We start from the raw sequence: 24,090 nt of genomic DNA on the forward strand, positions 1-24,090 counted from the left end.
AAAATGACAGGGGTGTTTTGGGTTGCAATGGCACTTGCACCTACTGTATCAGTAATACCATACAAAGGCAAGATTGCCTAGGGAATGCTATCAGACATACCAGGTTTGGGGTACACTAGAAGCAAAACTAAATTCCCAAAACCCAGACATATACATACTCTATACATACTCTATATTTTGCATCCAGTGCATTTTTTCCCCAAGATTATGAGATGGTTCTTTGACAAAGTGCTTAAAATAATTGGTTGGAAGTTATTTTTCAGATCTGGATAGAGACTGTTCCTTTCTCCTACCAGACCTTTACAAATGCTTACATCAGTCCAATTCCCAAACCTCTCTCACCACAGATGAACTGAAAGCTGTCCAGGGTTGTACTATAATAAAGGATTCTCAGAGAGAAAAATGAATGTGAAGCATTATTGAAAAAGAGCACAAGGATCTGTAATCAAGCAATTCCCTAACCTGTTAACTGTGGTGTCAAACTGTAACTGTAAAAACTAAATAAAACACAGAACTGTCTATTGAAGAGTCTCTTTAAGAGAGACAAATTTAAAATTAAGGCTCAGATTTTGGAGATTAAGAGATTGATCCTCTAAAGACAATTAAAACACTTGTTACTTTTTTGGTGCTCTTTCCCTGCAGCTCAACCAGGGACCTAGAGACGGAACTTCATTTGAAATAAAAAATATAACCTTTTCTTTCCCATTTTCTCCAACACATTAGGAAAAAAAAAATAGTTCAGAGTGGATCACTCCATTCAGTTGGGAACAAGGTGCTTAATTCAGGACATTTATGGGAAAATCAGAGACAAAGAGAAGTGCAAGTAGTGCTTGGATCTCCATCTCCTTCAGAGTTAGTAGCTACATGAATAACATACTTCACCCACTGTGTGGGAAACTTGGATGGATCCCTCTCCTGTCTGTGCTCAAGCACATGTCCCTCCTTGAAGAGTGCCCTAATCCTCATGTCACCAGGGATTTGAGTAGCTTGTACTCATGAATATGCCCTCTTTATCCCCTCTTCTCCCTCTTCTCAATGACTTCTGGCAGTGGTTAAGATGACCAAACGTAAGTGTCTGATGCCGTATTAGATGACCCAGTGCCTATAGTACCCCGTATTAGATGACCCAGTGCCTATAGTACCCCTGTGTGGGGCTGGCAGATGGTTTGTGAGAGACCCATACTCTTCTGGAATAGAAGGAAGAGGCCAGGAAAGACCTACATGGCGTCCACAGCCACTCTGGGCACCTATATTTGTGCAGGGTTTGCAATTTCTAAAGCAACGCTGGAATATATCTACACTGCTTCCTAGGGGAATGTCTTAACCATGAGGCTGCAGAGTTGATATCAACAGGGGAGAATAGTCTCCTCAAGATAATGTATAAACCCCTTTTGGGGAGCTCTGTTAAGAGCTGATATGTCTTCTCTATTAAAACAGAGGGAATTAAACTGGATTTCATGTAGCCTGCTTGGGTGCATTTGCCCGTAGGAAAAAGGAACAGTGTTTATCCAACTCTGAAAAATTACTTCCAGACAAAACTTACTGGCTGACATGACCCAAACCCCCAATAGTTTCAGGATAACTAAAAAAGTACTCTTCATCTAGCTCACAGTTTTCCAAACAGGAATATGAAAGAAACCCTCTCTACTTCTACAGCTGAACATTCTGGGCCAGAACCAGTAAAACTTTTGTTCACAGTTGTGGACCCACTGGAGCCTTCCCACTCTGAGAAACTGGTTTGTAGCTATGTCCTCAGCCAAACTACAGCTCTGCTCTCTCTGAGTGCAAAGTCATCTTGCCCATTTTCAGAAATCGTTTTCTTGCAATTTTTCACAGGACTGAAAACTCACAGATTCAAAGCAATCCAGTCACATACCAGAGCAGTAACTTCTTTAGGTTAGACCATCCAGATAGGGTATTCCTTTTCCTCAGAAGAGGCTAGTATGTAGTTCATGAGTCATCTAGGTTGAGGGACAGCTTGTTATGGCTTGCAAAGGGGACAGATTAAAATGTGCATCATGTCAACACCACTATCTACCCTTTCTCTGTAGACTATTCTCCTTAGGATCAGTGAATATCAGCCTAGCTGACTTCACAACCCAAGCTGACATTAAAAAGTGGCATACTCTCGTTATCTCTTCTTCATCTTCGGTGTCAGAGGTAGGATGTGAAAGATCTGCTGCCTACAACATCAGAAATTTTTTTTCAGCTCTAGATTGACTCCCAGCTGGCGTGTTCTCCCCCTCTAGGCCACAGTTTTGCTATTTGTCTGGCAAGCACATTTGACTGCTTAGTTTGAGCTGGAGGGATAAGAAATCAAACCTGGAAGAGCTTCAACCTGCAACGAATGGCCCTAGGCTATTGCTGCACTCTTCGCATAATGCTGATCATAGGCTTCTGTCCTTATGCTCTGGGTTTTATGAGCCGTGAGCTTATAGTTTCTTACCCTACCCATTTCCTCTCTGCACACAGCTGTAGCCTCTGCAAATCCACATCCACGGCTGGTACCACAAAACTGATCTCTCCTGGTCCTCTGCAGCTGTACTGATACAGTGAGAGACAGGATTCCCATCCCCAAAATCCTAAATGTGAGCAAGACACTATCCAAAGGTATTAAGCTGTTAAGAGCTAAGAGGACAGCAAAAGAGAGTTAGTACCTATTTCTTTCTGCACCTGCAGGTTGTATAACCAGGAACTTTTTGTGGTGACTTCTCATTGCCAGCAGTGAACGTAAGGAGAAAAGCATGTGTGCTGTTCTAGGAGCTGATTGCTAAATTGTTTGTTTAGCTGCTGATTGTGTGGTCAGTGGATACAATAGAGCAGAATTTAGCTCTAACCACCTGAGCAGCTCACTGTCAGGCTTTCTCCACAAAGCATAACTGCAGGTGGGTATGAATTCAACAGTTGTGGTGCCCTTCAATGGCCCCGTTTTGTAGCTGACCTTGCTTTGAGTACACCTGTATCTTACTTTTGCAGGGTTCTCTTTTTACATCCCATTTCTTTCCCCTCCTCCTCACTAATTCCTGCTTACTATATTTTGTATTAAGGTTCTACCATGTCCCGACATGTACCAGGCAAACCAAATAGAAAGGTAGTCTTTGTTCCAGTTTTGATACCAATAAAATACAGCAGAATGTCAGAACATGGGACAAAGATGGCAACTTAAACCAGACACAGTCAGTAAATGCACTTGAATTTGGAACAGTAGGTGAAACAAAGCCATCAGGCCCACATCTCTGAACACAAGTGTTCTGAGCAAGATGAATTTATGAGACCTAATTTATGAGACATCAGTCACACAAGGAAAACAGAAGGCTGGGATTATTTATTTACTACACTTCTAAAACAATTTCTGGCTGCTGCAAGTTCGGTTTTGCATGATTTTTTTTCTCTCTACAGATTCATTTTGGGATATCTGGTCCAAACTAAACTTCCTCATAGATAACAGATACTTCCAGTTTGTTACAATCCATTGCTGAAGAGTAGGAGGTAAGATTCAGTTCTCCTGGACTGAAATATCTATAATGCAGACTAATTGCTCCGAATTACTTTTATTGTTAGTTGAGAAAAATACATGTTCTTAATCCTAGATTTATGTGGTCTGTTTTAGGGTGAGACATTCAGGGCAATGCACATCATATCTCAGAAGTGGCTGTTCTTCTTCAGTGACTATAAAGGGAACTAAATTTAGATGAGGGCAGCTATACTATAGATATACACAGTTTGAATATAAATTGAATTCTACCCTAGTTATTAAAAGACTATGATGGGTACATGGAATCATAACAGCAATATTACAAGTCATGAAATAAAAGGTAAAGGAGTGCACACTTAGAAAACAGGGATGCCTTAAGTGCTACTGATCTCATCTGCCTTTCACCTGGAGATTCACCTGATTCTACAAGGTTAGCTTTTCCAAAAAAAAACTCTGGGTTCCTCTCCTTGGTGGATCTAGATCAATGAAGACAATAGAGCTTGATACACAATAAACCTGCTGAAATGTAGACATCTTAGCGTGAGAGAAGTCTCTCCCAAGACACCCCTCATTGTCTCATCTAAGCGTTTAACTTAGCTGGGAGTCCACAACCTCCTGAGATGCCCCAGAGTATCCTGCCAGGACTCCAGCTACAATTTGGAAGGGCGCATGTCTTCCATATGTCCTTTGTAACTTCTTTAACACTGCAAGGATGTCTTGGACATCTTGTTTTATATGAAATGGTGCCAAGTGCCTCCTTATAGGCTGCTGCATTTAGACTTAGGTCTCCACTAACCTAGAAGATCTCCTTCCTTCTGTTGGGATAACCAGCTCAGATGTAGAAACCTACATTTTAGATACCCTCTTTTAGTTAGACAGGACTATATTTTGTGATTTCTTTCAAAAGCCTATTCTTTGATTTATGAAGAAATGTATGTATTTGCTTTTCCCCACCTTGATCATAGAAAAGCACTGACGTAAGCACGGGTGCTTAGGTATCACTAGTGTGAATAACTGGATCCTTTCCAATAACAGAAACTTGCAAAAGATGTGTATCAGTTTCAGCCAGTAAATATTTTTTTTTCTTACCAATTATTTTTCTGCAGTTCATTACAAAACAGAGTGTTCCAGGTTCTGCTTCCCGGACTGTGTGTACATTTTCTATCAGATCATGTATCTCTAAATGGGAATCAGCTTCAGCGAGGTGTGTGGAAAGCCCTCTCAGTCAAGATATGCTGTGAAAGGGTATGGAATATGCCCTCTGGTTATGTAGGTTAGATTCATCTTTTATCAAGTAGTTTCCCCTTTCAGAGTGTTATAACCTCTATGCTATTACAAAAAAGGTGAGAAGCCGCTCCACAAACAAGCTTGGCTGTGGCCAAATGCAGTTAGTTCAGTAATTATTATGAGTCAAACTGCAATTAATCAGCAATATCATTTCCAAATGACTCTTCATGCTGGGACACTGTGATTTTAAATGGAGATTATCTTAATACTTCTTTTTACTGCTCCAAATGTTTCTCATTTGCTTACTGCAACCAGTCCAATAGAATGGTCCATGCGGGACTCACTGACTTACAAATCAGATTTTCCTGTTTTCTTCTACATTTTAACATGCTTTTCAGTCTCAGCAAGTTCAAGATATTTTTTTTTTACCAACTGGACAGTGTTACAAGAAGACCAACCTTCTTTCTGTGCCATCTACAATACATCTGATATACTCTTATGTCAAGTGCGTGAGAAGGCTAAAATGCTTATATATGGCATGAATTTAAGGTTGACACTTTTTGAAAGAATTCACGGCAAAAGTCACCACATTGTCATCACTATTGTTAGATTAGAGAAACACCTTTTCCCAGCAAATATATGTAGCAAACAAAAAGGCATTCATTAAAAACTTCAGTTTGTATAGCCTGTTTTACACGGAGATAGTTATGGCTGAAGTCATTAACCATGTAAACTGAAGCTGAGCCCTTAAAAACATTTTTATCCATGAGTAAGAAACAAATACCTCCAGATCATCATTACATTTGAGATATCTGTGATAGTTTGGAGTCTGTATTGCTTTGTGTCTTTCACTATTAGTTAGAAGGAAAGGGATGTATTTTCCATTTCTTTTTTTTAAAAAAAAGCACTCAATAAGTCACCTATATCAAAAGTCAATTTGGATTCTGAGAAATGTTGTTGTTTGCTTGCTTTGTTTCCTGTTGGCCAGATTTATTTCAAATAACAGATTTGTTCTAAAACATCAGTTGGGCATAACTATGTTTTGTTTGGTTACCTCACAAAGGAAGACATATCTAAAAAAAAAAGTGGTGTTCTACATGAGGTTTCCATACAGAAGTCTTCTGTGTTCACCTTCTTTGTATCCTTCCATATTGTTGTTAACATTCACTTACAACAGGCATTGGTTTATTTATTTGTTTTATGAGAGAAATGTGATTGAAGGGGTGTAGCTTATCTATCTGATTGACCTGTATCTGATAGTTTCTCTTATTCTAATCTAACATTTTCAATGCATTAGATATGTTGCTTCCTAAAGGTGACTTTAAAAGTGGTTTTCAGCTATTTACAAGAAAGGGCGATGAAAAAGACTAGCTCAAATGCAAGTGTTTTCACTATTGAGTTGTCCCAGGAGTTGGAATGAATTTTCCCCCAGATTTCTTTTCTGGAGCCAGATCCTTGCTGCCCCACAGTATAGATTTAGAAAAAGTTTCTAATGAATTGCGAGATCTAAACTAGCTGAAGTGCCAATCTGTATACAGTTAAAAAAGAACAGTGCTACACTTTTACATTGCACAGCTTTGCCACATTTCAATAGAGAAGATTGAAAAGAGCAGGAACACAGGCACATATTGAGCTTTGATATGAAAAGTGTATGATTTTAGTAATTGAATCATTTGCTAATCTATTTTGGACTTCATGCAAATGACTTCCACCCCCCAAAAAAATTTCCTTCTGCAATTTCATACGTTAGACTTTAAAAACAGTTTTTGAATGATAAGACTAGAAAGAAATGAAGTTTATTACCCGAGGAAACCATGAATTCTCCTCACTGCAAACTTTTAAGAACCATGTAGAAAAACATCTGTCAGGCACAGCCTATTTATAACAGATCCTGTTCTGGGGACAGAAGGGAGGGAATAGACCTCTCAAACTTTCTGGTTGGCAATTTTTTTAATTATTCCATCATACTGTGCTTATGCACAGTTACTCTTGGTTCATTTAGTTTTTGGGGTTTTTTTCCTTGGTTATGAATAGTCACATAGGCAGTGGTTTCAAGTTTCAAAGTGTCATGAAAGGAGACTTACTGCAATCACTAGGGCAATCACTGTACCATCCGGGCACTGCAAAAAGTTGAATTCCTTTAATGGGGGAAATCCCTTGTGGAGGATCTAGACCCATATTTTTTGCTTCAGGATGAGTATTTTCATAACTTAGCTGCAGTCCGAAGGATGGGTAGAGCAGTAGGTTAGCAGCAATGACTACAATTTGTGCATTGCAGTCAGTGCTGTCTCCATTTGCTTGAGAGATCTGGGGCTTTGCAGAAGCAGGAGAGTTTAGGAAAAAAAATATCCCTGTGCTCAAAACATCTAGAAGTATCTCGTCCCCTCCCACGGAGGAGAAGCACGTAGAAGGGATGTGGTGGGACTGCTTGTTAGTGTGCTTAGCTCCTACTTCATATGCTCTTAATTCAACTCATGTACCTGAGAGCCCTGACTTCCAATGGAAAGAGGGACCTACTGGTTACACCTGCCTTGTCCACCCACTACTAAGAGTTTAGACAGTGAGTATGGAGCAGATGCTTAACTTTTCAACAGCCAATGTAAGGGAAGTGAATCCCGCTTCAAATCTGGTAGTCAAACCTTTATTCAATAAAACTAGCAAATTAACGCATATTCAGTGGGAATTTCCTAACGTGGTGGTTATAAGAAGTGATAGATCAGCCAAATAAGATAGACTCATATTTGACCATGCAAAAAAAAAAAAAAATTCTTTTGTTTTTTATTAATAATATTTTTTTTAAGTAACAATATACTAGGGTAATTATAAGTTTCTGAATTCAGTTGTGAAGCCATCATTCTTTTAAAAAAGATTATTTCTAACTAACAATCAGACTAGTACTTTAGAACAGATGTTTTGTCAAACAAATCAAAATTGTGTGGGAAATTAAAGGATTTAACCTGGTTAGTCCTTGCAAGTAGTGGGAGTGACTAACATGATTATGCTGACAATTTTATCTCTTATTTTATTAATTGCCAAGATGACCTCTATCCTTGAAAAAAAAAGAAAAAAACCACTACTGTCTATATTTTCCTCTCCTGTGCTGTTTCTAGGGTGCTGATTTCTCTAAGGAAGAATGTAAGAGTAGTGAGTTCATTACTCTTACTCATTACAAGTCACAAAAAGTTAAAAATCTCCCTTTTCATTTCAAAGCAAGAGATCAGGAAATTCAGAAACACTTCTTTCCTATTTTGTAGGCTATATACAAATATATTTAACTATTAAATCTATCTATTTATGAGATGATTTGTCGGAAGCAGAAGTGAGTAGTTATTGAAATGACACTGCCTCGGGTAACCACAGTCAGAGTTATGTGTGTGCTTAGTCTACAGCCTCACTTGTTGAGAATTTCCTTGCTACTGTCCAGAGAGCAAATAACCTGAACAATATTTATTCACAGTAGTTTTAAACTTACAAGTCAGTCACATTACATGATGTATATAAACATACAAAGCTCAGTAGCAGCCACTAGAAGGACAAAACCAAAACAATCTCAGGTTTGAGGAGAAGTCTCTTTCCAAATCTAGCTAGCAGGCAATGGTTTGGGTCTTTCTCAGCTGCTCCTCAGCCCTCACCACTGCAGATCTGATTAAGCTGTGTTCAGCAGAGGCTTAAACTCAGCAGTCAAGTCAACGCAGGCCAGCAAAGGAGGAGCAGTCGCACTGCCAGTCTGCAGGTCTGCCTCCGACAGCGGACCTGACAAATCACCTGTAGGCAACGGTGCCTGAAATGTCTCCTTTGTAAAGTGAAAGCAAATTTCAACCCTTAAAGGCTGCAGCTGTGCCACAGTGGGCAGCGATCCGATCAGTACATCTGCTTGGACTGAAAGATGGTGGAGAAAAGCTGTGGTGAGTAGCTTTGCTCTCCAAAGATTGAGGGCAGACATCGAATGGTGTGTTTTTCAGAGGAGGGTGGATTTGCTCTACCTGCTCTCTATGTTGGCTGAACACACATATCCTCCAGTTCAGAAACAATGGTGCGTCATTATAATGGTGCTGTATTTGCAGATTTCCAATTTGCAAGTCATCTACGCCCAGCATCTCAGCCCTGGTAGTCCAACAGCCTTCAAAGAGACTCGTAGCTTCTGCGTTTATGTGCCTTGTCTTTGCCTGGGCTAGCTTTTTTTGTGTGGCATCTACCCCCACCTGACAGTAACCGTTTGAATTATTCCCCAGTTAGTTATCTCCCTAATAATAATCTGGAGTGGAAGGTGAGTTGGGTTGTGTGGAAGAAATTAATAATGTTCCTTTTTGCAGAACAAAGTTAGCTGCAAAGGTGTTTTGTACAGCTAAGAAAAAGGTCTGAACCACACAGAACAACATGAATTTTAATCAAAGGCACTAGTTAAGCTGTCATTAACTTCAGTGGAACTGAGGAATTGAAGAAACTGGAATTTTGCCTTCATTCCTTGAGCTCAAATCAGATTCTTATAGTTCAGGTTCATATAAGGGCTGGAAGAGGAACTTCCACAGTCAAATCTCTCAAGCTGATTTTTTTTTTTTAAAGAACTTCCCATAGATTTATCTTTAAAAAAATACATACACTTGCAGAACCCTGTGGAATTAATTTTTAAACTTTTTTTAAATTAAATTACTCCACCCCTTCAGGTAATCCACATGAGGAAGTGGGAATTGATATGCTAAATTGCTCTTTGTACCTTGGCCCTGGATGTCAGTTTTACTAATCTTTGTTTTCTTCCCAATTATTTTACCCATAGACCGTGAATTGTAGCATATCTGACAGACATTTTTTACAGAACAAATGGATTTCACTGTTGAAACAGGCATGGCACACTTTAAAGAAATACTTGCAGCAGTATTATTTCATTTTAACAATACAAATAAAGCTCAGGTGACTGTAGCAAATCAACGAAAATTACTGAGTACAGTGGATGGGGCAAAGTAATGGAACTATCTCCCAGGACATTGAGTGCCTGGAGGTGCTAGACTGCCTCCCCTCACAGTCAACAGAGATGCAGTCTTAATAACTATGGTAGGCAGTTTATTAGGCTTTCTGATGGTGATAACCCTGGTCTCATCAAAGTTGTCACAAGCACTTCAGATAAAAAAAGCACCCTTGCCCTTACCCCAGAACATGGAAGGATACGGGAGACCTTATCACAAGTGACTTTCCACAGTGCTGCCCGCTATACAAACAAAGAACAAAAGCAGCTGTGTTAGAAAGGAATTATAATCTGATATTAAAATGTTGGCAACAGCATATAGCTGCAGAAATACTGCAGAAAACAGGAAACAGTGAAACAATATTGGGTTGTGCTATGGACAGCAACCTCGACCCAGCATAACGAAAATGGTGCCCAGCGTGCAAGGCATCACAGCAAAGGCAAGGATGAGGAAGGGGACTGCAAGAAAAGAATGAGGAGATCTGGAGATGCTTTATGCCTTCTGAAAGCCAACAGGCAGCATGGAAGGAAGCAAGACAAGACGTGTCTAAATAGAGCAGAGTTGAGCATTGAGGACCTGTCGGAGCTGACTTTGTGCTTTTACCTTATAAATGAGTGGAAGCAAAGATTCTGCAAAAAGGAAAGGTGAGCGGAGGGACGCTGCACTGGAGCAAAAAAGCAAACACATGCCACACTTCTCTTCAGACTAAAGGGGGGAGACGTACACGTCTGTAGCCATTCTGCAAGTAGGTTACTCTTAAGCAATACTTGGAGTGAATTGTGTGTACAACAATGCCTAGGGCCACAGCCTTTTGGCCTTAGTGAGCTAATGCAATATAAATTTTATTTAGCAAATGGAAGTTCAGGAACGACTTGGAAGAAAATATCACTGCGTTGTCCAGTGTGCGGGTCATTCTGCGCATGGCTAGGAAGTGAGTCGCTGACTTATGTCTCTGCCTCAAAATATTTATTCCACTCTTTTGCCAGAGCCAGAAAAGAAAATTACAAAGCAACCATCCCTAAAATTGAGCTTTCATTTTGTGAACACAACATCAGCACTGCAGCTTGCTGATTAGACTACAAGTATTTTGGCAAAGTCAAAGTGCTGCAAAAGGACAGGCCTTTTATCTTCCCTCTTTCCTTGCCCTGGAGACAAGCAAAAAAAATCCAGAACGATGCAGTTGGATTGGTTCATTTCCAGTCACCTGTTCCTTAAGAAAAGTTCTTTCTTCTAAAATGTGCAGCCCCAAAGCTGATGTCATTTATCGGCAGTAAATATTGACGAGGAAAGAGAAAGGAACGCACATATTTATATATACAGCCCTAGAGTGAGGAGAGCCTCTAACTCCTGCAACTCTTCCTAAGATACAGAAGGATTCTCGCTGGACAGAGGTAATGTATGCAGAATTTAATTTCAGCATTAGAGATTTTATCCATAGAGTCACTTGGTCAGTATTGATTGGGCACTGTGTTACAAAGGCTAATGTAGTTAATATCTAAGTTGTACCAAATGTGATAATTAAAAGAAAATGTCTGCTTATAATAAACTCAGAGGAAGAATTTAAAAATAAATTATATCTTCTGCTTAGAAAGCACCCCTTCCACCTGTCTGGGTGAGAAATGGCTTCAGTGAAGTCTAATTCCCATGTTTCTTTAGATCAAAAGGTAACACTTTGACTCACTTGCTTCACTCTCCCAATGTGAACATAAATTAATCCATTTTGCAGAGGGTGGTCAATCACAGGAAATGCTTTTCTAATGTCATTTGAATTATTGTTATGTTGAATTTATTTCACTTGAGTATTGGGATATACCAGTACAGCTGAACTCAGAATTTTGCCATCTAGAAATATTAACTATCTGTCCAAGCTTTCAGGTATATATAGTATTAAAATGCCTATTATATTTTATAGTATGCAGTAAGCTGATTGTGTTTTCTTAATGCAGAGTGAAAATTATTTTACAAAATGAAAGTTAAAGATGTAAACTCAGAGAAGGTAAAAAAAAACTTATATCAAAGTAACTGAAAAGACAAATATTCCCATTCTTACAAACTTTCAAACCTGCTATGCCCTGAAAGCTTTATCAGCTGACAGGAAAAAGGCTCTGCTGAGGAGTGAAGTGCCAGGGCTAAACATGAAAAGCCTGGACTGTATTTTTCAAATAAAACTTTGTTTCTAGCTTTTTAGCTATAGATTTTATTTTTTTTACATTCCATCAAATTTGCATGAAATTCCAGTTTTCAAGCAGAGCTACCTAAAAGTGCGTTGTTAGCATTTGTCTTTTTAAAAACATAGAAGTGATTTAGTGGATTGAATACTATTGACATGGAAGGATAATTGTACCTGGGAACTGTTGTCTTTTGACTTTGAAAGTAATGCCAAATACATTTGCTCCAAGTGACAGACTTGACTGTACAGTCTGACAATCGATGATGTGCAGTAGTATTTTAATCAAGTTTAATTCTGGAGCTAGAAATGTTTTACATTTCCAGTTGTAGCACTTTTCTGGGAAGTCCCAGAAAGAACTTGTTTCTGCATGTAAGGACAAGATAACTCCTCAGTGGCCAAAGATATCCCTTCAGTTTAAGAATTTATTCTTCATTAATATTGTTGAGATCCTTGCCTCTACTTCATGCAAGAGATTTCCTAATGCAAGCATGGGAAAACAAGCTAAAAACTGAATATCTGAATGACATGAAGTCTTTGATGTGATAGGATATGTCTTCTGGATTTATATCATGCAATGGAATACACTACTGAAATAAATGATTAATCTAGCTGCAACTTATCTAATAACAAGAGAATTATAGTCACCAGATCACATTCTCTTGGTGTTTTCATAGGCTGAATAGAACTCCTAAGGGTTAAGTTTTCTTAGCCCAGGCACAATGCCACCATAATGTAACTACGAAGCGCATTGGATTCAAACTCACATCTCTGCATGGCAATGCTGTGCTACCATCTTTGTTAGTATCAGTTTGGGAATTGATACGTCAAGCTCATTACCTTGTGAGCTCATGAAAGAATACAGCACATTGCATAGAATGACCCAACACCTTTTGGTCTGAACTCAGGCAGCTTCGTCTTGCATTGCTACCATGCAAGTGAAAAAAGAATTTTTTCTTCTTTCGTTTAATCTCCCTAGAGGTAGGTTGAAACTCTGCATAGCTGGGCGTCTAAAAAATAAAGAACTTATGTTGTTCCAACAGTGGCTTGATTGCCACCTTCTGACACATGGACTCGTGTTATATCTTTTCATGAACACTTTTCTGTGAATATTAGCCCTAAGATCTTTTGGCTGGGTGTAAAAGTCACATGGTACATGTATGTTCTTTGGTTGATTGAGCTCCAATCTTAGTGGAAAGTCTTTCTTGTAAAAATTATTAATGTTTCTATCTATGCCTATACTTATTAGCATCTAAATTCAAAGAAAGTCACTCTCAACCTCAAAGGTAAATGCTGGCATCGCTACATCAAGCCCTTAACCATGACATTATACGCTGTGACGTGTGTTGGAATACTCCTACTGCAAACTAGTGTGGAATACTCATAAAAGATGAACATAAAAGGGGTCTCACACACAAAGAAAGACGTTTGAAAAACTTCGTATGTTCCGGTGTTCTGGCAGGCCTTTCCCAGACCCTGTGCACAGGGCTGAATTTTAGTTGGAAATTTACCCCAAATGAGGGTTATAAGCGGACCTGCTTGTGCCCAGCTACAGACGACAATATATAAAACTTTCTCCTCAGTGAAGATGAAAGTGTCGGAGCTGCTGCACTCTTTATAAATGAGAGAGTCACAGCAAAGCATCTGCAAAGAAAGCTAACACTCTTTCTGGACCCCCATCATTATTCTTTTTATTGTTATCCTTATTTTCCCTATCATAAGCAGCAATTTCTGACACCACAGATGTAGGTTGACTCACTCACACAGGACTAGATAGCAAGTAAATCTCCTGACTTCAGTAACATAAACCCAACATAAATAAAAGAGAGATCAGATCAAAAATCTAGAGGCAATTTCAGGTGTTAAATAATGAACAGGCACAAATAATGCTAGAAATGTCATCTCTTCCAAGTCATCATCCTAGGAACAAGAAATATTTGTTCTATTCAGTGAAAAAAGAATGAAATGTAAGCTTTTTTTCCAGGACCCTGGTAACTTGCTGTTAATTCTCTGAGATGTGAATCCATCCTTCAGTTCCTGCCAGAAGTAAAAGCTCGTAACTCATTCTTCTCACCTAACATCAACATGTTTAATCACTTAGCAGAGATGGATTTGTGGATTGTTTATATTTTCATTGTATATTTATGATTTTAACAGGTGTTATCCCAATAGTTTTTCTGTCAAGCAGGATTTCCTAGATCTCTACCACTGACCTGTACTGCTCACGCTGTGGATTTTTCTGAGAGGCCAGCTCTAAGGTTTATTATGTTCGACGTTTTTTATTACATCTATTTTCCTTGCTTGCTTCAGTCTGTTTTAAGATAACCCGTTGAGCTCAAAGTTACTCTTCCTCAGGATTTTGCCACATCTTTACTCTTTACCAACTAAAAAGACATGATTTCCTGTATATCCTCAATAATACAAAGATATGTAACCTTTGCTTCTTCTGATATGTAGAAAAAATATCCCATGAATATGAGTGGGTTTCAGACTGTCTGTGTACATACTGTGGTATTTGCTTCTATAAGGCGTCTTAGCAGCCGGAGGGCAATAACCAATATTATTTCATGAAGGTTTTGTTTATGTCCAGGTGTAAGGTGTAACTTGAGGGTGATCATCACCATTTACGGGAGCCATTATGATGCTGATTTGATGAGGAAACAGGGAGCTGGAAAGGAATGGAGACAACTGTTGATGTGTTCAGTGCTCCGCTCCACAATACCAGTTCCCAATAGAGATGATGCTTGCTTGAGCAGGACATTGATGTGACCTACTGAACAAATTAATGGGCTTTGTTTTATACAAGGAGGGAAAGATAAAGGAAATGCTGTGAATTCAAGATATCTTGAATAAAGGAGTCAAAAGGGGGTTGATCCATCTGTTAAAAGAAACACATAACTTTATGCTACTTACGGTCCCTGCTTCAATGCAAGGTGAAGTCTTCTCACTGTATGAGATAGCGGTGCCCATGCACCACCGTACACTCATTTGCACAGTTTCAGCACATTCCACTGTATTAGTGTCCTGGTTTCGGCAGGGATAGAGTTAATTTTCTTCCCAGTAGCTGGTACAGTGCTGTGCTTTGGATTCAGTATGAGAACAAAGTTGATAACACACCAATGTTTTGGTTGTTGCTGAGCAGTGCTTACACTAGTCAAGGACTTTTCAGCTTCCCATGCTCTACCGACTGAGCAGGCTTGAGGTGCACAAGAAGCTGGGAGGGGGCACAGCCAGGACAGTTGACCCAATGTCGTGGTTTAATCTCAGTCGGCAACTAAGCACCACGCAGCCGCTTGCTCACTCCCCCCCACCCGGTGGGATGGGGGAGAGAATTGGAAGAGTAGAAGTGAGAAAAAGTCGTGGGTTGAGATAAAAACAGTTTAATAATTGAAATAAAATGATAATAATAATATGATAATAATAATAATACACAAAACAAGTGATGCACAGTGCCATTGCTCACCACCCGCCGACCGATGCCCAGCCAGTCCCCGAGCAGTGGCCCCCCCGGCCAGCTTTCCCCAGTTTATGTACTGAGCATGACGTCCCATGGTATGGAATGTCCCTTTGGCCAGTTTGGCTGTGCCCCCTCCCAGCTTCTTGTGCACCCCCAGCCTTCTCAGTCGGTAGAGCATGGGAAGCTGAAAAGTCCTTGACTAGTGTAAGCACTGCTCAGCAACAACTAAAACATCGGTGTGTTATCAACTTTGTTCTCATCCTAAATCCAACACACTGTACCAGCTACTAGGAAGGAAATTAACTCTATCCCTGCCGAAACCAGGACAATATCCACCCCTTATTCTATACCATCTGCGTCATGCTCAAGTCTCATATTTTCCAGTACATTTTCATTAATCACCACCCCCCTTTTTTATATATATATATACACACACACAGAGATATCATTCCCTTCGTCTGTGGGCCATCCCTCTAAAACGTTCGGTGAGTTCATTTAGTCCATGACTTCGGGCTCCATCTGTCATAATAATCTTTCAGGGCAGGAAAAATGGAGATGGTATGTGGTGTTGGATTGTTTCATGTTGAAGTCAGTTCTGGTACCATCATCACTGTGCTTTGCTTGGTTTCACTGAAGTTATTCTTCATTAGTCTGGGTGATTCTTATTGTAATAACATTAGTATGGCATATAATATTATTAGTATTATTAGTATATCTGTGTATTATTAGTATAACTATTATAACTATAATTAGTACTTAACATCACATAATTCAGATCATTGGCTATTCTCACCCAAAATCAAATTCCCTTGAGGTACACATCGGACTTCCCCATCCTTCCGCATTATCCACCAAGGGCACCCAGGTCCTTGAGCAAAAGCAATCCCACGGATGGGTCTGCCTCTGCCCGAGGCAGGAATAACCCAGACTGTCCTCCCCAGCATATTTTTTATGTGCACTACAGGGACTTTATTCCCATCTACAGTACGTAAAAGTTCTGACTGGGCAGGGCCTGCTCGATTGGCAGATCCCCGAGTGGGGCCAGAGGGACATTCCATACCATGGGACGTCATGCTCAGTACATAAACTGGGGAAAGCTGGCCGGGGGGGCCACTGCTCGGGGACTGGCTGGGCATCGGTCGGCGGGTGGTGAGCAATTGCATTGTGCATCACTTGCTTTGTGTATTCTATTATTATTATTATTACTATTACTATTACTATTTTACTTTATTTTATTTGAATTATTAAACTGTTCTTATCTCAACCCATGTGTTTTCTCACTTTTACTCTTCCGATTCTCTCCCCCATCCCACTGGGGGGGGGGGAAGTGAGCGAGTGGCTGGGTGGTGCTCAGTTGCCGGCTGGGGTTAAACCACAACAATTAGGTATCAACTAAAATAATCTCCTGTGTGGCAGGCTTGACTTTGCAACAGTTGTGTGTTTTGCTTACATACCACGTTACACCACAAACTTTCTGCAACAGAGATTAATGGATTTTGGGTTTTGTTTTTTGTTTTTTCTCTGTAGAAATGGATCTACTAACTGCAATCATTTTCATGGCTGCTTTGTTACACCAATCTGATGGACAGGTAGGAGCATTCATCTATTCAAAAGAGCTGTATCTGAGCACATTGTATAGATATCTGACGTGGCATAGCCTGGTCTAGTGATCTCCAGAGCTTTACAATTCAGGGTTGAAATTATTGTTAACATGTTAACATAAGACAATGAAGATGAACTCTCTTTTTTCACAGATTTTTGTATTAAAATATTTCTTCTGCCTGTCAAAATATTCTCTTCACAAGCATAATTTTAATAATACATTTTCCCCAAAAATATGAACTGAAACTATTCTAAAATAGTTTATCTAAGCATCAGAAATCTAATCTTCACCTCTCCTTAGAGAGGATTAATGTTGTAAGATGTAGATATCTGCTACAAAGGCACTTGAATGTGAGCTATTTATCAAGATCTGCTTATTAATGAATGAAAAGAAGTAAGTACTTCAGGGATGCCAATCATCTTTCTTCAATAAATCTCAGGTGAACTATGTCCTAAGTTGCTTGTTTCCTTTACCTGAGTATAGCAGCAGCCTAAATTAACTGCCTGAGATGTTATTTCTACCACTGTAAATGTCTTAATTTAAATAAGATGTATGACGCCTCTTGAGGTAGGTTCAGTTGCCCAAATAGAAGTGTCTTAGTGCAGGTTGAGACCCTCCAGAGCATCTAAGCCATTCATGGGTGACTATACAGACAGCTATACCTTTCTGGAGCAACAGTCTGAGACTAAGTAGGGCTCTCTGGGCATTTCAAATGGCATTAGGTGCTATTTTAAGCCACTGACTACAGCTTTCAAAACCTAGAATTGAGCTCTGAAGGCAAAGCAGTGGGATTCGTTCATACTACTCGGACATTTCAGAATTCAGTCTCTCTCATTTTATGCTTTTCTCATTGACCATAAAGGCAAACTGAGATGACTTTTAGATATTTATATCTATGGTATAGATATCTAAAATTAAATAAGATGAATCAGTGCCTAGAAAAGAGACCATCACACCAACAGTGGAACTCATCTCACTGACTTAAACATCAAAGTATTAGTTGTCCAGATCTCTGCCAGCCTCTCTCTACAAACAAAGGAAGGAGAAAGAGGTACTTGTAAAGAATGGTTCTTCCAGTCCTAAAAAGGAGTTCAGATTTTGTGGGATGAGCTACCTCTGCCCTCTCCAGTAATGACAAAGAGAGTGCAGGTGTCTAGCTTAGACTGAGATGCCTCATTTTTAGATATTAAATGGAAAGAATCCTTTCCTGAGGGATATTTTAGTCTGAAAACTCCAACGTAAACGTTGCAACTCTTTTTCTCTGCAAGGATTCATGACCTGACATCACGATGTAAGAGACAATTAAATCATTCCTGACCTTAGGTATTTCAGAAGATGGTCTGCAAACAGTCCTAAGTTTTGATCCAGCTTCACACACTTCTGAAGCTTACAAGTGACAAGAGCTAGGGACATTTTTAGTGCACACAAGAGGTCAAAGCCAGTCTTGAGATTTGGTTCCAGAGCTAAGCTTTCTCATGTTTGATGTGGAGACATCTAAAGGTAGAATTCCTATCTACAGATTTCATTTAGGGTCACGTCTCCTAATGAAAAGTGCAGTTCAAATCAAGGAAGGAAGAAAAAAAAACCAGCAATTATAAGAGTAGAAGAACCAATAAAGGAAAATTGGGAATTTCCAAGCTTTACTTTGACAAGCAGCTCATAATTTATCTTGTTTATTAAACGTCTGATAACTGGAACCTTCATTGTTATTGTTTTCCAGGGTTTTCAGTATAAACAAATGGTCATTTTCTCCTTTCCTCATTTCATTTTCAGAACCAAAAAGAGATCCTTGAGCAACACAATGAAATACGGAGATCCGTAATTCCCACAGCCAGGAACATGCTGAAGATGGTAAGCTATGCATTGCAACTAGCCTGCTTTCCACATCATTAGCAGAAGATTGTAGCCTTCTAAACAACCCACACTCAGTGAAGAGAGAGGGCAGGAAAGGTGCTCTGGGATTGAGATGAAGAAATCAGAATTTTATCCCTTTTTTTCTACAGGCTTCATGCTTAACTTTGCACACCTCGATGCTGCAAGCACTTGTAAAATCATTGCAAAAGTCTCAGGATGAGCCACAAGCATTATTCGAAACCTCTCTCCTAACCAACATGCCTTAGTTTCTCCACTTAGCAAAACTCGGTTAAACAACATCGGAAATGTTCCATGCCTAGGGTTAATTGTCTACAGGAGCTACAAACACAGGGGCTTGCCCCAACCGCATCTATTTATTGCTGTCAAACCTACGTTAACCCAGTCTGCACAGTGGATCACAAGTTCTTGCCTTATGTCTGCTCATTGCAATAGACAGTGACTGCAATACTTTCACTTTTCAGGGAAAGTATTTAAACCAGGGATAAGGTACAAAATGCAGTGATGGCTCTCGGGTTATGGATAACACTCTTTAGTCTGTGGGATAAGCACCTCCCTTAGAAAAAGAGAAACACATGTCCTGGATGAAGGAAAGTGTGTGTAAAGCAAAGGTGGAGCAGGAGCACCAGCAGCAACATGTTTCTGAATCGCACACTGTCAGGAGGGCAAAAAAGGCCTAGGTCCGCCTAGCCATTTGCCCTCAGCGGAACCTGCTTTGCCCATCACTTCTCCCATCCCCGTCACCCCTGATATTCTTTGTTATCCCCATCCCATGGGCAGATGAGCTCATCAGTGCTTTATGATTAAGTCTGCGCGGTAAGACTTGCGAACATTCCCCAGGTTCAGAGTCCAGCTGGTGTCTGTCGCTACATCTCAGCTGCACCTGGGCTGAAAATCAGTTTTATACCATTTAGTGCACTGCGCCCTGCAAAGTTAACTCAGACACAAAGCCAAAAGAAAGCAACAGTGTGTTATAAAATTCCTATTAATCAGGACTCCCTGGAGATCAGGACTGTGTGCTACTGTGCAAAATAACCTGCCCTGCAACCTTTAAGAGCTGAAGAAATGTGGCACCCATGCCCCAGTAGTGTAAACTGGCGCAACTCCTCTGCTTTCTGTTGAGGACCACGGGAGCATTCAGTGCACAACACCCAAGTCGCTCCCCATTTTTTTTTCTTCTCATGGACTGCACTAACCTATCTGTGACCTGGATACTTCTTCCTTTGTGTCTTTCAGGTGTGGAGTGAGAAAGCCGCCGAAAGTGCTCAGAAATGGGCAGATAAGTGTGAGATGAAAATCAGTCCAGAAGATCAGAGAGTCATTGATGGTACATGACAAATATGGAGCATAAGCTGATGGGTTAATGACAATTTGCAGATGACCCCTGTGCCTGCGAACTAGAAATAAGGATAACTTTTAATCTGTTGTAGGATATATTTTTTAGGATTATTAAACACAAAACCATCACCTTTGTCAGATAAATACCCTGAAAGACAAATTGTTGGAACTTGAGAGAGAGGGATGCTATGTACTTGCCCTATATTTGTACCTTTCTTGAAGTGTCCACTTTTGGCTCCTGCTGGAGATAAGACAGCACAATAGATGACTGTTGGTATGACTAAGTACAGACACTTTTGTGTAACATTTTGTAATCAAATAAGCATCTGTGACTGAAAGCTCACCAAAATCAGAGTTACATTTCCTGCAGCTTTCATAGGATCAGGTGTACTGTCCTCTTCTTCAAATCACAGGACAAATAGGTTGGCATCATAGAGGGTTTTTTAGGATGTAGCTACAACCCCTCTGTCCTACCTCCCACCCGACAGCTTGCTTCTCTCCTAAGTAATAACATAGACTAACTTCCACTTCAGGTGTCACCTGCGGTGAGAATGTATTACTGTCATCTAACCCAAGAACGTGGGCTGAAGCAATTCAAGTCTGGCACAGTCAGTCCTCCAATTTCAAGTATGGACTTGGAGCAACCGCGAAAAATGTCATTATCGAGAGCTATACTCAGGTATGAGATCTGAAACAAACTGCAGTGATATGCTAGGATTACAGGAGGACACTTAAGAGAGCTGGGAGATATTTATAATCAGAAAAAAAATATCACTGTCATCAAACCATTATCATTCACACTCTGATCCAAAGATGAATGACAAAGGAAAACTCTTTTTCATCTAATTCTGAGGCAATGGAACCAGTATTTTGGAAGAGCTGTCCAGAAGAGAAATATTATTTTGTAGAAAAAAATTCAATACCTTTAATTTAGAAATAAATATTTTCTATATAGGGATTGAAATACCTGATTAAGAAATGTAAAAGCAAAATATCTATGATGAAAATATTTGAACTTAAACTTTAGTGTCCTGCCAGAAACTGTGTTCAAAAACATTTGGAAACTGGAGAACATGGTTAACTCATTTTTCTATTTATTCTTTCTGACAGCTAAACTGTAAACTTAAAAGCTAAATAGACAAAATGAAACAAAAAATTATCTTCTGGTTCTGTTATTTTGTGAGCTTTTTGATGGGAATTCAATAAAACATGACTGTGAAATAACGTGTTTATTTTTTTATTCCACAGCTAGTCTGGTACAACAGTTACCAGATTGGATGTGCAGTTGCCTACTGTCCCAGGAACCAGTTCAAATACTTTTATGTTTGCCAATACTGTCCTCCGTACGTACTGCCTTTTTACTCATTTTAAGATGCGATAATTATGGATATGTTTTCAAAAACTCCTGTGGTCCATTGGTCAGGTGTAGGATCGAATGATTACAGTTTATTTTAACCATTTACAATTTTGAAAATACCGATGTGAATTGTGGGTTTAACATCAGGTTAAATAGTAATATTTATTTTATTTCACATTGAAACAGATATTAGGGAAATTTTAGCATATGAACAAAGAAAGGTCTATCTCTGCAGAATCAGGCATCATGCACAAATCATCCTATAACTTTGACCACAAACAAGAAAGTCAGATGCAAAGTGAAAGCCAACAGCAAATGAATATTCACAGAAGTAAAGAGCACATCTGAAACAGCTGCATGTCAGAAGGCATCTGCTGAGGTTATAAGCCACAGTCACTTGAAAGCCATTAGAAAAGCAGAACTAGAAAGCACATAAGATTTTTTTTAACTGATAATGCTGTACAAATGCAAATAATCAATTAATTTTCTTTCTCTAAACCTTATTGTCTCTCTTATTTAAAATCAAAGTTATTGTATTCTATGAATATCTGAAACTAAAACATGATTGTCTATGAAAATAATTTTATCCAAAAACTTCTGGATGCCTTTCATTGCAATAAATGACATTAACTCCTGTTACTGTCTCAGAGCTGCACTTTGATCTTGTTTTGTGTTGTATTTCTTTCAAATTTCAGAGGAAATATTGCAACGCAAATAGCTACACCTTACAAAAGCGGACCAAAATGTGCAGACTGTCCTGACCACTGTGACAGAGGGCTTTGCAGTAAGTGAATGTATTCTCCTCCTTACAACAAACGTTGAATTACCTCAGATAATAATAATGTTCCTTTGTAGCATTTTACTTTTGCATGGTTACTTCTTGCTAATCTGGATGAAAGATCCTAGAACTGCCCCTTTCATTTCCCCCCAGAAATAACAGTGGTTAAATATCCCACCAGAACAGGCACAATCCTGAGCAGGGGGCTTGGACCAGATGACCTCCAGAGGTCCTTTCCAACCTCAACCAATCTGTGATAGCGGGTAAATTGTGTTGCTGTCGAGCAATAGGTGCATTATCACACCATCAATCTGCTGCTGCCCTCTTCTGGAAAGCTCAAGACAAAATGTCTTGATGTACATCCATATCTAAGGGCACGAACAGATTGTCCAGCTTCACCCATCCGTATGTACATGAAGATCTGCACAGGCCCCTGGGTTCTGCAGACTTCCATGTGGAGCAAGTCAAAGCGTACAAATAGATAGGAACTGTAAGATACCACCTTTCTGCCTGCATTCCCTTTTCTAGAATATTCAAGAAATTTTAACAGCAGAGCAAAAGTACAAAGACTTGAAAATTTGGAATTTTTGGAAAATGCAGAAGTATCAGACCAGGACTTGGTTTTCAATTAATATTTCATGCTTTTGTTTCTATCTCTTGTATTTTAGCCAATCCTTGCAAGTATCAAGACCTCTTTATAAACTGCAAAAATCTGAAAACCTTGTTTAGCTGTAACCATGCACTGGTGAAGGAGAAGTGTCCTGCTACCTGTCAATGCACCACTCAAATCATATAATGTCCTGGCGGATGTCATTATAGCTGCTGTGAGACTTGCTTATTAGGAAAGAGTAGAACTCACTGTGAAGTGTATTCACTCTCAGTGCATCAGCTCAGATTGGTCTATAGGTACCATTTTTTTCTGAAATCTCACCATTACTTCAGTCCTAAGTAAGTCTAGTAGCTCAAAATAACCTCTGATGTTATTTTAGACTTTGTAGAAATCATGCTTGAGCTACTAATGTGTTACTTTGTGGTTTTGCTTGCAGTCCACTGATTCCTTTCTTTTTAATGGGAAACACTTTCAAAACACTTTGGTTTTTTGCAAAATATGTTAAATGCCACTTAACTTTCTTCTGTTACCTTTTCTTTGATTATCAATGGAATGTATTCCTGCTAAATAAATACATGATTTACCACCGGTTCACAAACAGAGCTTTTCGTTCAAGTTATTTATCATTCAATTTTTTTCATTTGGGAAATTCCTTATGGATATTTCAAGGCTCTTTGATACTTCATGTAAGTGGGGATGAGACAGGAAAAGAAAGACAAAGCAAAAAGTGATGCATTTTTTTGTACGGCCAAAATAAGAGGCACATGTTGAATCTGCCAACTTTTACGCTGTGACCTAAACACAAAGCTTCTGATACACCTGTGTATGTAGGTGATAAATGATAATTTTTTTCATATGGCACCAGCAGTAGAGAAATATAAAGTTTTTTAAATACAAAGAAAGAGGTGTGTATATATATCCCTTTCCATCCTCTCTATGACTAAGTCCCACACTTAGAGTCATAGAATCATAGAATCATAGAATCATTAAGGTTGGAAAAGACCTCTAAGATCATCGAGTCCAACCGTCAACCCAACACCACCATGCCCACTAAACCATGTCCCTAAGTGCCTCATCTACTCGTCTTTTAAATACTTCCAGGGATGGGGACTCAACCACTGCCCTGGGCAGCCTGGTCCAATGTTTAACCACTCCTTCAGTAAAGACATTTTTCCTCATGTCCAATCTAAACCTCCCCTGGCGCAACTTGAGGCCGTTTCCTCTCATCCTATCGCTGGTTACTTG

The 24,090-nt window shown here is 39.4% G+C and overlaps 1 protein-coding gene across 1 annotated transcript; it reads left to right on the plus strand.

The window, feature by feature from the left end:
- Positions 1 to 10,939: 10,939 nt before the first annotated feature.
- On the plus strand, positions 10,940 to 23,437 carry CRISP2 (cysteine rich secretory protein 2). The gene is made up of 8 exons (XM_076332609.1): positions 10,940 to 11,054; positions 16,815 to 16,876; positions 18,664 to 18,741; positions 19,999 to 20,089; positions 20,634 to 20,779; positions 21,349 to 21,443; positions 22,153 to 22,241; positions 22,904 to 23,437. The coding sequence occupies exons 2-8, from the start codon at positions 16,817 to 16,819 to the stop codon at positions 23,029 to 23,031; spliced, it is 687 nt and encodes a 228-aa protein (XP_076188724.1). The 5' UTR covers positions 10,940 to 11,054; positions 16,815 to 16,816; the 3' UTR covers positions 23,032 to 23,437.
- The last annotated feature ends 653 nt before the right edge of the window (positions 23,438 to 24,090 follow it).

Source organism: Aptenodytes patagonicus, chromosome 3 (assembly GCF_965638725.1).
Source record: "Aptenodytes patagonicus chromosome 3, bAptPat1.pri.cur, whole genome shotgun sequence".
NCBI classification, from domain to species: domain Eukaryota; kingdom Metazoa; phylum Chordata; class Aves; order Sphenisciformes; family Spheniscidae; genus Aptenodytes; species Aptenodytes patagonicus.